Source organism: Chelonia mydas, chromosome 23, assembly GCF_015237465.2.
Source record: "Chelonia mydas isolate rCheMyd1 chromosome 23, rCheMyd1.pri.v2, whole genome shotgun sequence".
In the NCBI taxonomy this organism is placed as follows: Eukaryota; Metazoa; Chordata; order Testudines; family Cheloniidae; genus Chelonia; species Chelonia mydas.
Window position 1 is genome coordinate 2,994,615 of NC_051263.2, and position 16,351 is coordinate 3,010,965.

Genomic DNA, 16,351 nt, shown 5'->3' on the forward strand with positions numbered 1-16,351 from the left:
TGTGCAGCAATCCCCAGGGATGGGCCCATGCTCCCATCCCCTTCCCCTGCTCCCAGAGGCACAGTCAAGAGGCTGATGGCTAGAAGCAGCTCCTTGAAGCTGGAAGGGGGAGAGGGGGAGGGGAAGGCGCCTGTGGGCTCCCCTGGCTTGCCAGGTTCATGTTCAGGCATGTGGCCAGGCAGCAAGTGCTGAATCACTTGTGGCTGACGCGCCCGTGAATCTGACCCGGCAGCTGCAGTTGTACTAACTACACAAACCATTGCCATGGCACTGAAAAGGGCAGCAAATCAGTGACATTCCCACCCCCACCACTTTCTAGTCTCCGGATGTGCTGGGGGCACGGGGGATCTGGCACGGGCAGGGTACAGAATCCCTGGGGCAAGGAGTCCTCTGGCCCCACGCCCCCTTCTGAGAAGATCAGCCACACATGCCTCTTTCTGTGGGCAGGGGTGTGCCCCCTTTGCAATAGGCCCAGAGCCCTGGCATGCCAAGCTGAAACAGAGCTGGGATGTACCGAGAGCACCCAGAGCATCTCCAATACCCCCTGTTTCTGCGGTACCACGCCAGACCTTGGGTGCTCATCCCTCAGGCCTGATTCTCCATCACCAGGGCCCAGGGTTACCCATCCAACTGGGAAGCGTTTCATCTCCACTTGGCCCAGGTGAGTGGCCATCCCAGGAGCAGATCAGCCTTCGCCCAGCCAGCCCACTGCTCTGGGTAACCCCGCTGCTCCATCGAATGGCATATCCCGCCTCTAGCTTATGCTTCTAAAGGGGTGTTAGCTCAATTGTTCCCAGGGGGGTTTTGCCATCCCCACCAGGGGACGGGGGGGGGGGGGGGGGGGGGAGCTACAGGACATCTGAGAACCAGCATGGGTTTAACGAGATCAGAACCTTTTCCTGTTCTTTTCGAAAGACTCCCGGCTGCTCCCCTCCCCGCAACCACCCAGCTCGTCCACCACCGATTTCTGGCACAAGACTGGCTAGGTTCGAAGACTGCCCGGGCAGGCGTGTTCCTGGAAAACAGGGCCGGTTCACGGGCAGGGGCTTGGATTGCTGGGTTTAAACCGTCACTGCAGAGGTAGGCTAGCAGGTCATCTCCCTGATCAGCGGTGCTAGGCCAAGCGATTCCAACCAAGTGCTGGCCTTTTATTCTGCAGGTGGCTCTTTCCTAAATGACGGGCTCCGTTACAAAACATTGCGAATGACTTTGAATCCCCCTCCTCCCCACCCACCCCTCAAACCTCCATCCAGAGCGATGAGGTGCAGTCTACAGTTTGGCTTATCCCCTCATGCCCGGGTCTTTCCAGTCTTGCATTATCTCCACTCAAGTCCCCAGCAAAATACAACCGCCCCGCAACTCCAAGAGCTTTACAAACATTAAAGGAATAGACTGCAAGCAGGGATGGTGGGGCAGGGTGCGTGGGGAGCGCTGGGGGTGTGTGTCGAGAGCATCAGCAGGGAGGGGTGTAAAGGGAACCCAGGCAGGGCTGTGGGGCGGGCTGGTGGCACATCTGCAGAGCTGGCTGGGGTGGGGAATCCTGGGCTGGAAGAACACAGGGAGTTGCAAGTCAGGAGCGAGAGGCCGCAGGGGCCCCGAATGGGAACAGCAGGACACACAGGGGCGTCGTTGCCCTCAGAGATCAGTGCCTTTCCGTCACTGGATTCAGCACCCTACAGCTGAGATCAGCATCTCCCATGACTGATCCCCCTCTCCTCCAGCCCCCGCCCCCACCCCCCTTGCTGCCTCCCCTCAGAGATTTCATCTGCCTTTTGCAAACGCTGCTCTGACCTTTCACTTCACCCTAGCCTTGCTGAACAAGTGGAATCAGCTGTTCTGTAGGACAAAGGACAGTTCAGGGACTGAGATTTCCCCACCCCCCGCCACACACACCTAATATTTGAGTTGGATCCACCCCAGCGGGACCAGAGCACACAGCTGGCCGAGCAAACACCTTTCACATGGCTGCCAGCCCTGCTCCGGGGCCCTGCAATCTCAGAGCTCTTCAGCCAGCTGTCAGGCTACTGCTGCCCGGCTAGGGACTAGCAACTCTGCAGGGGGACACAGGGTCACCCCGACCAGCTGAAACGATTGTATCTCGCAAGCCAAAGAACCGATTCAATAGGGCTTGTCCAGAAAGGCAGAACAGACACTTAAACACCCGCCAGGATCTGGTCCTAAGCACCTAACTCCATTGATTTCAGCAGATTGCAGGATCTGTGCCTTAGCACTCTACTCCTGTTGCCAACGCATTACCGTTGGCTCACGTGTGAGATGAGTGGGGCCGGTTTCAGCTCACACCCTGGCACAAGTGCCCCCCCCGATTCCCTCCCCTCCCCGTTGGTGCTCGGCAGCCCCTTGACTGGCAACTTCGGCACGATGGCCAAGAAGCAAACGAGCCTGCCTCCTGGGTAGGAGCTGCCCATTCTGCATCTGGCCGTACAGCTTTCCACCTGCTGGGATCATCTATACTGCAACATAAGCCCCAGGTTCAAACTCGGGCTCAAGCTTCACCCCACTTCTGCCTACACACAAATTGCACTGGTCCCAGGACCCCATGGGGCCAGAGCGTCTGAGCCGGAGTCAAGCCCGAACCCAGGGCTCAAGCCCTATTGCTTTGCAGTGTAGACGCAGCCCCCCTCCCCGGACTCTGGTAGGCCCTCTGGCTAGTCAAGGTTTCCCACCCTGCACCACGAACACAGGAGGTTTGGGATTCAGCTGGTTGGACTCAGGCTGGCGTAATGCAGTGTGGACGCTGGCACCTCAGGGTTCAACACTTCCTAACCTAGTCACAAACACGGGCAAGACGCTCAAGCCCTAGGTTAACACATCCAGAAGTTGCTAACTTGAATTCGACTAACCCTGGGCTTAATTTGCAGGGGAGATGTTTCTAACGCGGGGCCAGAAAAGCAGGCTAGGGGAGCGTGGCGGGTAGGCCAGCGGGAAGCTTCGAGCACTCGGTCCTACAAAGCCCAGGGTCCCACGGCGAGGAAGGACGCCCCCGCGCTGCTTCCCAAACCCGCCCTGCTTGGTGGCGTGCGGCGAGAGGACTTTCCAAGCCTTGCCCAGCATCTGAAAAGGCAGCGGTGGGGGTGCGGGCGGGGGGCAGGCAAACCCAGCGGAGACGATTCTGCTAATGGGGGGTGCGAACTCACGCTTCCCCTGCAGAAGCCGGCTCCGGGGCATGGGGCACTGGCGGGTTTAAACGAGCATAAATGGCAGATTCTCGGTCACTCGAGGACGTCCGAAACTCAGCCAGAGGTCAGGGCTCTGTTACAGGAGTGGGTGGGGGAGGTTCTGTGGCCTGCAAGGGGCAGGAGGTCAGACCAGATGATCACAATGGCCCCTTCTGACCAAGAGGGCCTGAGGGACCAGAGCCATTCCCCAAACTGAGCCTACGTAATCGGTCGCCCCCTCAGCCCTAGATCTTCTGGGAATAGAAGCTGGGGCCAGAGCGAACGTGATAACCGCACGAGTGGCCGTGGGGAAGGGTGGCCCCTATTCACCTGTCGGTCCTGGAGCAGCCTCCACTTGGGAGGGCGTCCTGCAGACACGGCAAAGAGCGTCGGCCCTCGCGGCAGGCGGCCGCAAGCTGGCTCCTCCGCAATCCGAGAATGCTTGAAAGACAAAAGGGGGAAGGAGGATCGCTGGAGGGGGCCTGCCAGGCTGTCGTTTAAACTGGAGCAAAACAAAAACAAAAAGGGGGGAGGGCTGTTACAAATAGGGAACAAAAGGGGGACTGGGGGTCAAGGAATGGGATATGGGGCCTTTCCCCTTTAGGGGGCACTGGTTCGAATCCCGCCCCAGATCAGGGGGGACTGGTGAGCTCAGGAAGGTCAAGGAATGGGGTACAAGGCTTTTCCCCTCTAGGGGGTGCCACCTCCAATCCAGGCCCAGGTAGGGGGGACTGGCAGGCTTGGGGGACTAGGAAACAGGATAGGGGGCCTTCCCCCCAAGGGACTGGCTCTAATCTAACCTATATTAGCAAAGTCGATGACTATCCAACATCCAGTGATCCGTGTGGAGCAGGCTGCTAGGTCTGAGTCTCGTTCCCGGTGGAGCAGCCCCCCCAGCACCCCACACATCCCAGCAGGGAGGGCCAGGAGTAACCAGGACCCCGAGACCGAGCCTGCTGGGTAACTGGCTGGGGGTAATGACTTGGGGGGGCAGACCTGTGCTGTACCTATGTGGGGGGGTATACAGAGCCCCTCGTTCTCCAGGGCTGTTCGTGCAGCAGAACCCAAGTGCGTGAAGAACGGGAGGCACAAGTGAAACGAGTTGTCCGGTCTCAGTTCAGCGACTGCAGCTTGGCGGCTTTAACAGACCACAGTCCCTGCCCCCAGATGTGCCGTTTGGATCCAAAGACGCGAACACAATAGACAGAGGGCTCCTCCGGGGAGAGCGCCCCGGCTGGCTAACCGCAGAGACAGGAAGCGGATGAGCGCAGAGGTACCGGCTGGCTCAGCCCAGGAAACGCAGCAGCTCGCTCAGCCCAGGCTGCTGCAACTCACTTCCAGCGAGCGGGGGCCTTGGCTTACCCCTCCCACCTGCCAGCTTTCCCCTTTCCACCGTCTCCCAGTGGGGCACCCTGCCCACAGCCCCCTGTGCAGCTCCGAGCTGCACCCATCCCAGGCATGCAAAGCACACAGTGCCCGCCTTGGCGCCTGTAGAGAGGATCGCGGTCAAGTGGCAAGGGGATGGCAGGCGGGAGGCTGAGAGGTGGGGCAGCGGGTTACAGAACCTTCTCCGGTTCAAATCCCACTCCGGGCTAGGAGGGACCAAACATTCTTACCTGAGGCCGTTTGGTCTCCCACATGGAGTGAGTTGGAAGGTCTCAGCCTTGGTCCTGGTGGAGGAACGTCTCCCTCCCAAAAGCCGCCCCCTTTGCTGACTGCCTCAGAGCGGTCACTGGGCAGCAGCTTCAGAGATGTTAAGGGCAGACCCGCTGTGGGCATGAGGCATCCCCTCCTGCAGCACCCAGGCCAGAATTCGAGAGGGGAGGAAGGACAGTCGAAAGCCCCCAAGACGGGGAGTGGGAACAGCTGGGTTCCCAATTCCCAGCTCAGCCCCAAACTTCCTGTGTGAACCTGGGCCCCTTGCTGATCCCTGGGGCCTCCCTTCTCCGGCCTTAAGAGGGATGATGGAGCAGGGACTCAAGTACCTTCCCAGGGGGAACGCAGCAGCTACTAAAGACCTCCTTAATCTAGCAGAGAAAGACCCAAAGCCAGACCCAACAAGGCACTGGTTTTGAAGAGCGCGGGCAATTAACCCCGGGAACCAACCCCCAAAGGGAGAGCCGGATGCTCTGTCTCTTGACATCTTCAGATCCAGAGTGGTGTGTCTGGAAGAGCATGGGCCTGGCCCAGAGAAACCAGGGTGAAATTCTCCAGTTGCACATAGGCTGAAGATGCCCTTATGCTGCCTTCTGGCCTTAGACATGCCCGTAGACTTCTACGCTGCCATAAAAAAACCCCATGGCTCCCAATCCCAGCGCCTGGGCCAGCCATGGGTCTTTGATTGCAGACATTCCCTACTTCCGGGGGACATCTGTCCATTGTGAGGCACTCCCTACCTTGGGCAGCTCAGACTCAGACTGCCTCCAATGGAGGGAAGCGGGGGGGAGGGGGGGGTGTCCAATGCAGGGCTCTGCTCCCCGGCACTGGCAAAGCCTGTCCCGTCAGCAAGCTGAAGGCTTTTGCCAATGCTGAGACCTGCCTCTCTCCTTCATGGACCTGTGTGGTGGGGTGCAGGGTGGAAGGGGGCAGGGGAGTTTGGGTCTAAAAGGTTTGATCTCTCATTGGCCAGGAACAGCATGGCCTCAAGCGGCTCCCCTGCACTGGCCTTCCCCCATTCAGCCCAGGATAACGCTCCCTACTGCTGCATAACCCCACGCATGGAGATATGAGGGGTGCGGATGAGAGGCATTCAAGAAACAACCTAAATATTTATACTCAGGTTGGGCCCAAAACCAGGGCAGGGTTACAATGCTAAAAAATGGGGGAAATGGAGTCTAATGGATAGAGCAGGGGGCTGATAGCCAGGACTCCTGGGTTCTATTCCCAGCTTTGGGAAGGCAGTGGGGTCTAGTGGTTAGAGGAGGGGGCTGGGAGCTAGGACTCCTGGGTTGTTCCCAGCCCTTCCATGGACTCTCTCACTTTAGGCAAGTCACTTGACCTCAGTTTCCCCATTTTCAAAACAACCCCCAAGGATTGGCTTAGATTTCTGTCCCACTCCTTATGCACAGAGGGAGCAGTTCCCCTCTTCCCCCACCCCCTCTAGAGCACAGAGGAGCCCACCTAGCAAAGAGGGAAAGTATAGCTTGGTTTTCAAAAGGGCCCAAGCCTGCTTTTGAGAATTTCTTGAGCCCCTCCCCCAGGTTGGGTTGGCAGCGAGAGGGGCTGCAAACTCCAAGATCAAACCCGCACTCGAGAGCTGAGCCTGGAACCCAGGAGTCCTGACTGCTAGGTCCCTGCTCAGTAGTTCTGCAGGAAACAAGCGAGGCGGTGAAAAGCAGAAGGACCCGCTGTACAGAGAGGAGGTGGTTGGCTTAGTGGGTTAGGTGCTGGGGGGGGAGGGGTGTCATATGCGTGCCCAGACGTTGGAGGCAGCTGATCTCATTGCCGGCTCGCTGCACCAAGACCTCCTGCGCCTGCTTCCACTCCCAAGTCACAGCCAAGCTTCGCCTCTCAAAAGAGGAACCGAAATGCTCAGTAAGACACCACCCACTCAGTGCTTCCTACTGGCCCCCCACAGCACATTGTGAGAACCTCAGCCCAGGCTCAGCAAACCGAGCCAGAGAAGGGGGAGCCATGCAGGGACAGAACTGCGACCAGAGCCTACCTTTCGGGGGCCTGCTTGACCCCACAGCCCCTGTAGGTAGCCAGGGGTCCCGTCATCTTAAAAATAAGGGATGCTTAACCAACCATGCTTGCACTGAAACCTTGGGCCCGGTTCACTGATGCTTTGCACCAGCTGCACCCTTGCAAAATCACCCCCATTCTGAGGCCGTCATTTTGTACCCCCAACTCCACCCAGGTGCCAGCCTCTCCGCAAGGCATAGGACATTGGGCTCAGGCCTTCGTTTGAGAACCACCGAGCGCTGCTAGGGCAGCGTTGGGCTTAGCTGTGACACGGCCCTTTTCAGCCCCCGGATCCCACCGTGCTTTGCAAGAGACGGGTCACAGCCCCCTTTTAAACAGGTGAAGAAACTGGCGGCAAGCGGGGAAAGTGGTCAAAGTGACAGAGCCGGAAATAGAACCTGAACTGCCGTGGCCCTGTCCAGAGCTCTAACCACTGTCCCATGCTGCCTTGCTAGAGACACTTGTGGGGAGGGAATAAAAAACCAGGCCCTTTTATAGAGGGAAATCTCTGCATGAAAGTGAGAAATAAAGCACAGGACGGCAGCCAATACGATTTTTAAAAAAAGATTTTCATTTGCATAAAGATTAGAAAGAAAAAAAAACACCTTAAAAAAAAACCCTCACACAGTTTGAATGTCATGAGCCCTTTGAAACAGACTGCACTTGCAGCCTCTCCGGCTGCAGGGAGAAATTTACCAACGAAAAATGGGAGATGCTAAATCTTCCCAGGTTACAGGTACAGTAGAGAATACTTCCCCGGTGTAGCATCTCCCCAAGCAGATTACAGCCCCCAGGGGTTTCCAGCACATCTTACAGCTGGCTCTTAAAGTACCTTCGTTTTCCTTTTCACAACAGTGGCACTCCAGTAAAGGCACAAGAGTCTCCAATTCTCTCCCCTTCAGGAGGAAGGTTTTGGACAGCCCCACTTCACACAGGGAAGGTAAACGCTCCACCAGCTCTGGATCAGAACCAAACCCGACGCAGGATTACGGAGGCAGCCACCCACCGCACAGCAGGATCAGCTTCCACACCAGCGTACGCTCTTGAGATGAACATCTGTGTAACGAGGAGACGCTTATTTCACAGCCCCAGCTCAGCCCGCTCCAGGGAGCGGAAACAGCCCTACGACGCCCCCTTGCAGCGGCAGCTTCTGCTAAAGCCGTATGGCCGGTGCGGCCCCCCCGGTGCAGCGAGGGTTGCGTCTCGGGAATGCAGGCTGGGACAGCCGGCACGCACTGTTAACATGGCCGATCAGCTGAGTTTGGAGGAAGAATACATGGGACTCATGCTCTGCAGCCACCCCTACGGTAGAAGCTGCTTGTGCCAGACGCACGCCCAGACTTAAGTGCTTTGGCCTGCTCACCCTGTATGAGATGCAGGAGCAGGGGGGGGTGGGAGGGGGGGAAAAAAACCCGAGCCCGTTTCTATTTTCTGCAGGAAGAGGAGCCTGCCCAAAGAATCACAGCTGTCCCGCAGTAAACAAACAAGAGCCACAGTCTCATCAATTCCAGCTTCATTTCAGCAGGGAGCAGGAGCAAACTGGGCCCCCTGTGCCAGAGGGGGAATTTTGGAAGCGAGGGGGGAGCAAAAGGAAAGACATGTACTAAACTGGAATGTTAGAGGAAATCTGCTCCTAAATCTGCCCATCACACACTCGCCTCTAGCCCTGTGGTGGAACTGGCACTGCCATGTGCCTCGCTTCTACTGCATCATGGGGCTTCTTGCCAGCCAAAACGTGCATCAGAGGGGGGGGAACTGGCACACCTGCACCTTTGAGTGCTCCCGCCAAGGAAGGTAATGCTGGAAGCCTTAAGGACAGAGGCAGCATCAGGACACCGGCTAGTCTCCCCTCGGAGTCAAGGCACGTCCTGCGCCCTGCTCCGCATGGCCGAGCCGGGTTCGAGCGAGAGGCAGGGACAAAGTTTACAAGGCCAAGCCTTGGGGAGAGGCGGCATTTGCAGAGTGGGTGGCACCGGGGCTGCCAGGAGCCGGCTTGCAAGAAAAAGGGGCCGGCCGGCTGGCGTTGACTCCTCAGTAATTAGACACTCAGACACCTGAGGGGGGAAGGCACTGCCCCTTTTCCTAGTTATGATTCATTCTCTCCCAGGGGGGCACGCCCAGGGAGTAGGTTGGGAGCCCGGCTGCAGGGATGGGAGTGTGGGATTTCCCTCAAGCGTTGCCCCCAGGACTCAGAGATAAGGAGGGGATGTGGGGACATGGCTCTAGGGAGACTCCTTCCCAGACCAGTCCCTGCTCAAAGCCACAGCAGCTGGATCCTGGCAGGATGGGATGGCACATCTTAGTGGATGTGTGTGGCAGGTGGAAACAGGGGGAGGTGGGTGCGAACAGGCCTTGGGCGGGGCAGGCAGAGGCCAGGCAAAACTCATTCCAGCACTGGGTTCGGTTGGAGCAGCACCCACGCAGTGGAGGAAAAAGAGTTTAATCCACTCCCTCGTCTAGCAGGTTTCGCAAGGTGGCGGCTTTGCCTCCCCGAAGAGCGAGAAAAAGGCCCACGAACCAGGGGGCTGGGCGCGAGCCGCCTGAAATCAGAGGGGGCAGGGGGCCCCAAGGGGGAAGCGCTGCGTGTGTGAGGGTTAAGAGGGAAGGGGAACAGCTCCAGTTTGGCATGGCCGCTTCGCACCCTCCCTCCAAGGAAGGACAGGGCTCCCACCAAACGGTGCTACCCCCCCATCCCGTTGCTCCTCCCCTTCCACCAGGATCATCAGCCTCTGCTGGATGCAGTTTCCTTGGCAACAGCCCCTGCCACCTTGTGGGCATTGGAGGAGGATGCTAAGAGGACAGAGCGGGGAGGAGCTGGGGGGCAGAGCCTGTCACCCCATAGGAAGAGGGGCCGGGCCAACAGCTGCAAGCAAATGCCACTTCTGCTCCTCCCACTGGAAACTGGGAACATGACTTTCCCTAGCCATGGGGCCCCCCCAATGTGGTGGGGTCCTCTCTCTACACACACTGGCCCCTCCTCCCTTTGCCCTGGGGATACCTCACCAATAGGAAGCGAAGTCATATCCCAGAGACTAAAGGGGTCCCTTCCCCCAAACATTCCCATCAGGACCCCCTTGCTTGGCTTCAGCAGATCCCTGGGGTATTGGCAGCCCATGCCTGGGATGGTCACAGACTGGGAGGGCTCTATGGGCAGATGGCCTGGAGCCCATGCAGGGGGAAACCTGTACCCCAATTGATAAGCTGGGGGGGGAGGAGATGGATGCGAGGCATTTACCAGGGAACCCCCTGCCCCGCCCCACCCAGGTCCCAGCCTGCAGCGCAGCAAAGGACAGAGCTTTGGAGGAGTCCCAGGGAAGGGGTGCAGCCACACCCACGGGTTAACTACGATCCCAGCTGGGCCTGATCCAAGGCCCACTGACATCCCATGAGACGGACGCCCCCTGGATTTCCACCAGCCCCGTGGCCGCATTCCCCACGAACAGGAATGTAAGCCGGCAAGGACAGGTAGCCCCAGGATTCGGGCGAGAGCCACTCCTCTAAGGCGGCTCTGATGAATGGGCTCTTTGATTCCCCCCGCCCACATGCTGGGGAAACTGGTTTGGGCGGAGACATGTGGGCGTGTCTGCGTCTCCCCAGGACACCAGCTCTCCTCCCGCCAGGGTAAGCTAGTCACCAAGGCGTGCACGGCCCAGTCCCCTCCCACACATGGGACAGCCCTCACACCTCACCCGCGCTGGGTCAGTGGCAGAGAAGAACGGCAGGGCAGGGGGATAAATAAGGATCATCCGAGATTGAGTTTGATCGGGGCACGCAGCTGTCACTCCCAACAGGCAAGGACATTCTTATATTCGTGGGTTATTGGGCAGCTGGACGGGGGACCCCCATAAGCTGCTCCCATGAACCTGCCACTCCAATGCAAAAATCTTAAGTGCCTAGTATGAGAGATCTCCAACGCTCCCGCCGCCCCCCAGTTGGTTCTGCAGACCACCAGGACATAAGGAACGGGATGGATTCCGTGAACCACAGGTGAGAAGGGCTGCTGTCGAGGGCACCCCAATAGCACCAGATGATCTGCCCCTGTGAACATAGCTGCAGGGGAGGAGAAGGAGAGAGAGTCTACACCCATCCCCTGCTTCCCAAGTTAATTAAATAATAAAACTCTACAGGATTTACAATCAGAAACAAGAAAAAAAACTGGCTTGCATTCAGATCTAAAGAGCCACCCCCCGCTGCCCCCGCCCAAGCCCGCAGCATTCACGACACCCCAGGCCCCCCCATTTTAGAGGGCGAGTGCCAAGGTACCATAGCAGGGATCCAATCCCACCCCACCAGCAATTCTGAGACAGAGAGAGAGAAAGAGAAACAGACGAGTGGGGGAGGATGGGGCTATAGGGTGGGGATGGGGAAATAAAGTTTCATTGGTTAGAGACTCGTGCGCGGGCTCGGGTACAAAAAGCCAGGATTAGGATTTGTAATTGGACGTCAGCCACATCAGACCTTCGCAGAGTCCTTCCCCGGACGTCGCGCACGAGGGCTGGACATACCAATTCCTGTCCCTAATACGCGTCAGTCCCAATTTCTCCTGGATTTCGTGGGGCTTCATGGCGTCGGGCAGGTCCTGCTTGTTGGCGAAGATGAGGATGATGGCGTCACGCATCTCCCGGTCGTTGATGATGCGGTGCAGCTCCTGCCGGCCTTCGTCGATCCGGTCGCGATCGGCGCAGTCCACCACGAAGATGAGCCCCTGGGTACCTGTGTAGTAGTGTCTCCAGAGGGGCCGTATCTTGTCCTGGCCCCCCACATCCCAGACGTTGAACTTGACGTTCTTGTAGGTCACCGTCTCCACGTTGAAGCCCACGGTGGGGATGGTGGTGACCGACTGGCCCAGCTTCAGCTTGTAAAGGATGGTGGTCTTGCCGGCTGCGTCCAGCCCTAGCATCAGAATCCGCATCTCCTTATTGCCGAAAATCTTGGACAGCATTTTCCCCATGGCTGCAGGCAAGCAGCAAAGTCCATACAAGGCTGGAGAAGGAACACAGAGATGAAGTCAAGTGCAAGGCAAGGGCCTGCGATCTGCCTAGCCTTGGGTCCCCTTCCTGCACTCCACCCCACCCCACCCCGAGCCAGGTCACTGCAAGGCACCAGTACTCAGGGGGTGGATGGGCCGGGATGCAGGAGATCTGGGCTCATATCCCAGCCCTGCCACCAATTCCCACTTGAGCTCTCGAGGCCTCAGTCTTGCCCATCTGTAAAATGGGGAAAACACTGTCTCCCCACCCTTTGTCTGCTTAAATGGGAAGCTCCTTGGGGCAGAGGAAGAAGCAGGCCAACACGTCACAGCACCTAGGTGTTACTGGTAGCCATGAATCTAACACTGAAACCGAGGCCCTCCAAAGCATTCAGGCTCGGTCTAGCATAGCAACATTTCGCCCACCTAGATCACAGAGGATCTCAAAGCTCTTTCACTCCTCCCCCATTTCACAGGTGGGCAAAACCAGAGGCAGAGAGGACACAGCAGGTCACACAACAATCAAGGTCTTGTTCCTACAGTCCCACCTCTCAGTCCCCTGTTCCAACCTCTAGCCCTCACTCCCCTCCCAAAGCTGGGAATAAAAGCCAGGAGTCCTGACTCCCGATCCCTCCCCTCCTAGGAGCGGAACCCAGGAGTCCTGAGCCACCCCCATCCTCACCACCACTCCTCATAAGGAGCCAGATATTAACAGCAAACCAGGAATGGATCCCACACCTCTGAGGACAGAAGCAGACCTGTAACTAGTTTAGCCAAACGCAAAAGCTTGGGGAAATGTCACACCATTACTGGGGTCTCTGGCCCAGATCCTCAAGAGGTATTTAAGCATTTAGCCCACACTGAAATCAGCGGCGGTTTGGCCTTGCTGCAAAGAAGCCAGGATTACCCCAGAAGTACAGGCGGGGCAGCTCCTAACACCAGCTGTTTATTGCTACCCTAGGGGAAGGGGCCGGGAAGGGGCCAATTTCTCCACAAAGTCCCTGGGGAGCAGAGTCCCCCTCCCCCCATGGGATCCTGCTAAGCCAGCATCTGATTAGACAGAGAACAAGCCCAGAGCAGCCTTGAAGGTCAAACTCGAGGGGAAGTTTCCAGGAGATGGAAAATACCCATCATCTGGGCTGGGCTGCCTCGCCCCCAGGGCACAGCGGCTCCAGCCGGCATCTGCCCCCCTTTGTCCCACCCCGAACAGTTCTTCTCCTCGTCCGTCTGTCCTTCCCAAGCTATGGGAGGTGAAAGACTCCTTTCGCCAAAAAGGAACCGGGGGAGGAAGGCAACAAACTCTGAGCCCAATTACCTCCAGAGCGTCAGAACACACAGTAGCAATCTCAGTGTCTCAAAATTCCACCGTGGGAATTGGCTCCTTGACACCACACCAATCTGCACCCTTTTCGTTAAACTGGTTTAACGGGACACCCCCCACCCCCTCACCTCCCATGTGGGCGACTCTCACAACACTTTAAGAGCATCTTATTTTGGTTTAGCGGGCCCCTGTCCCTTGTTTGCCTTGATCCGAAATCAGGCCACCAGAAACAGCTTTAGGCAGGCCCCCAACTAAGCTACTACTCTGCACCTGAAATCCAAGCACCTGCCCAGGGGGCTGCCCCCAATTTAACTGGCTTCGTGAAACCGAGGCAAGTTCGTGGAGATCCCCCAGCATGGCCCCTCTGAGCCCCCTCCTCCCCGCATGGGGACCCGTAGGGACCCAGACAAGAAAGGCACTGAGTCCCTTTCCCGGCTTACTGTCGGTCGCCCCATCACAGAATCCCACCCATAAACGGCTCAAATTCCAGCCGAAAGCCAGTTAGGTTGTTTGTCCCCACAGCCCTGCTGGGGTGCTCTTCCAAAGCACCCCCCCTCACTCTGACTGGTAGAAACCTTCCGACTTCCAGCCTCGGATTTCCTCCCAGCCAGTTTATCCCCATTTGTTCTTGTACCAACTCTGTCCTTGAGCTTTAGCTGCTCCTTCCCCCCCCAGCCCCCTCCCTCCGACGTATTCCTGGCTCTGCCTCAGGCCTGCTGAGTTGCCGTCCCCTCTGTGCCTCAGTTTCCCCAGCTTGACAAAGGGATAATGATACCGTCCTCTTTCAGAAAGGGCTTTGAAATGGGCTGACGAAAAGCTCTAGATCGATAAAAGCTATAGATCATCATACCGGCATGTAGAATGCATGCCAGTCCCCTGAACAAAAGTCATACCAACCACAGGATGGGGGGGGAGGGGTGCAGCGTAACTGTGTCTACACTAGGGCTTTTGCTGGTCTAAAAAAGTCCTTCAAACCCCGCTAGCTGATCTTGCTGCACTGGCAAAAATTTCGAGCGCAGACCTGACCTTTGAGCCACAGAAATTGCTCCATGAGGGTCCAACTCTCCAGCAACTGTCCCACCCCCAGCGTGGTACAGCAGAAGGGACCTGCTTTGCGAGCTCCAAAATGGCCCCCACAAGGAGCCAGAGGGAATCCCGACCCACCCGTCAAGCCAGACCCAACCCAACTTTTATAGGTTCCCTGGCTCAAGCAAGCTCTTCCCCCCTGCAAAGCGAGCTCAAAAGGCTGGCTGCCCGGTTCTGCACGTGTGGCTTCCCCCCCACCCCAGAAGCTTCTGTCCCCATCAGGCGGGACAGCTGGGCCGAGGGTTGGAGGAAGACTGGATTTAATTTTTTTTAAACCTCCAGTAAGACACTGGAGAGAACTGGGGACAGGTGCGCCGTGCTGCCGGCAAACTCAGACAAACCACTGATTCTAGCAGGAGTCTCTCCAGGACCACATTTTAAACCCAGGCCGCGGAAACAGACTCATAACCCCCCCCCCCCCGAATCTGGTTGGAAAAGGGAAAAAAACGTATCCCCTCCCCAATCAGCAGAGCAGCTGGTTGCTACCGGCACCCAAGTCAGCACTGGAAGAAAAAAAAAAATTGACCACTTCCCCTTTCTTCCTGCCCCCACCCACAGCAAGCAAGGTTGGGTTTTTTCCGGGGGGGTGGAGGGGTGCATGTGCTGCTGTTTCCGGACAGGGAGTCGTTTCTAGGGCTCTTCCTGGCCGTTTTAATTCAAACCCCGCAGATCCACCCAAGCAGTTTCAACCCTTGGGCACACACACGCCTGTTCCTCCTCCGGGATGCGCTGGGAAAATATTTCACACCAAAGGGGGGACGGGAGGCGGAGGGGCGGAAGAAGAGACCAGGACACCCCTTTAATCGGATCACTTCCCCCTCCCCTTCCAAACTTGAATTCAACCCCCCTCCCCAGCCCCTCCCGTGAGAAGTTTCAAGCCTTCCCCCGCCAGACTGGAGTTCAAATCCTCCCCCTCCCCCGACCACATGCGCCCATCAGAAGTTCACACTCGCCTCTACACTCCCCCGTCTCACCCCTTAATGGGGGGGGGGGGTATTTTCAAAGCAAGAAGCCGGGGGGGGGAGAGGAAGGAAACCCTTTAATTTGACCGTTTTCTCCCCCCCCCATTGAAGGGCTGGTATTTAGGTTTTCACTGAGCGATCAATGCATATTCCCCCCCCCGCCCCCCCATTGCACTGTATATGGGGGGCGGGGGGGTCCACCCCCTCGGTATGCGAAGCGGAAGGGGTTTTCCAGGGGGTTTCAAGGGGGTACCCCCCCCCGGCTCCAAGCCCCACTCCGGTTCCCGGCCGCGCCCAGCCCCACTCACCCGAGCGGGGCGGAGGTCAGCGGCACCCCAGCGGCTCCCCGCGGCGGGCTCCGCCGCGCCCCGGCGTCGCGGCCGCTTCCAACTTCCGAACGCGATGTAACAATTTTCAGCGTCTCGACGTTCCAACGCGGGGCTGCCCGGCCGCGGCCGCCCGCGGGCTGCTCGGCATCGCCCCGGCCCCGAGGCGCGGCGGATCCGGGGGGGCGCTGCAGGGAGGCCCCGGCTGCAGGATCCACCGGCCGGCGTGCGGCCCCGCTCCGGTCCCGGCCCTGGCCCGCCTGTCTCCAGCCGGCGCCGCGCTCTGCCCGCCTGGGCGTCCCGGAATGGAAAGGGCGCGGACTGGGGAGGGGGGGGGGGCGCCCCGCCCTTTTGACAGCCGTGCGCATGCTCCGGAGCTCTTAAAGGGACCCGACCTCCCCCCCCCCCCGCCTTCCCGGTGCCACCACCCAGCCGAGGGTGGTTAATGGGGGGGCGTTTTTCTGGTCAGTTTCCCTGTAGAGAACTGGGAGCATCGGGGATTTGCTGGGCTGCTAGGTGAATACACGCTGTGTGTGTGTGTGTGTGTGTGTGTGTGTGTGTGTGTGTGTAGGGCTGCTAAGTGAATACGTGTGTGTCTGTGCGTGCATAGGGCTGCTGGGTTAATGCACACACGTGTGTGTGTGTAGGGCTGCTAGGTGAATATGTGTGTGTCTGTGCGTGCATAGGGCTGCTGGGTTAATGCACACACGTGTGTGTGTAGGGCTGCTAGGTGAATATGTGTGTGTCTGTGCGTGCATAGGGCTGCTGGGTTAATGCACACACGTGTGTGTGTGTAGGGCTGCTAGGTGAATACGTGTGTGTCTGTG

At 58.2% G+C, this 16,351-nt stretch overlaps 1 protein-coding gene across 2 annotated transcripts; it reads right to left on the reverse strand.

The window, feature by feature from the left end:
• Positions 1 to 7,408: 7,408 nt before the first annotated feature.
• LOC102947926 (ADP-ribosylation factor 6) lies at positions 7,409 to 15,842 on the reverse strand. Of its 2 annotated transcripts, XM_037884485.2 has the most exons (3): positions 15,507 to 15,842; positions 11,366 to 11,843; positions 7,409 to 7,916 (listed from the first exon to the last, which is right to left on the reverse strand). In XM_037884485.2, coding segments are annotated over exons 2-3 (447 nt in total). In that variant the 5' UTR covers positions 11,812 to 11,843; positions 15,507 to 15,842; the 3' UTR covers positions 7,409 to 7,915. The 2 variants fall into 2 exon arrangements, with proteins under 2 accessions (XP_037740413.1, XP_037740412.1); XM_037884484.2 differs by having other exon boundaries at positions 7,409 to 11,843.
• Between the last annotated feature and the right edge of the window lie 509 nt (positions 15,843 to 16,351).

Bases quoted from the DNA above. Each gene is read 5' to 3' on its own strand.
- LOC102947926 (XM_037884484.2), bottom strand. From the start codon at position 11,811: ATGGGGAAAATGCTGTCCAAGATTTTCGGCAATAAGGAGATGCGGATT.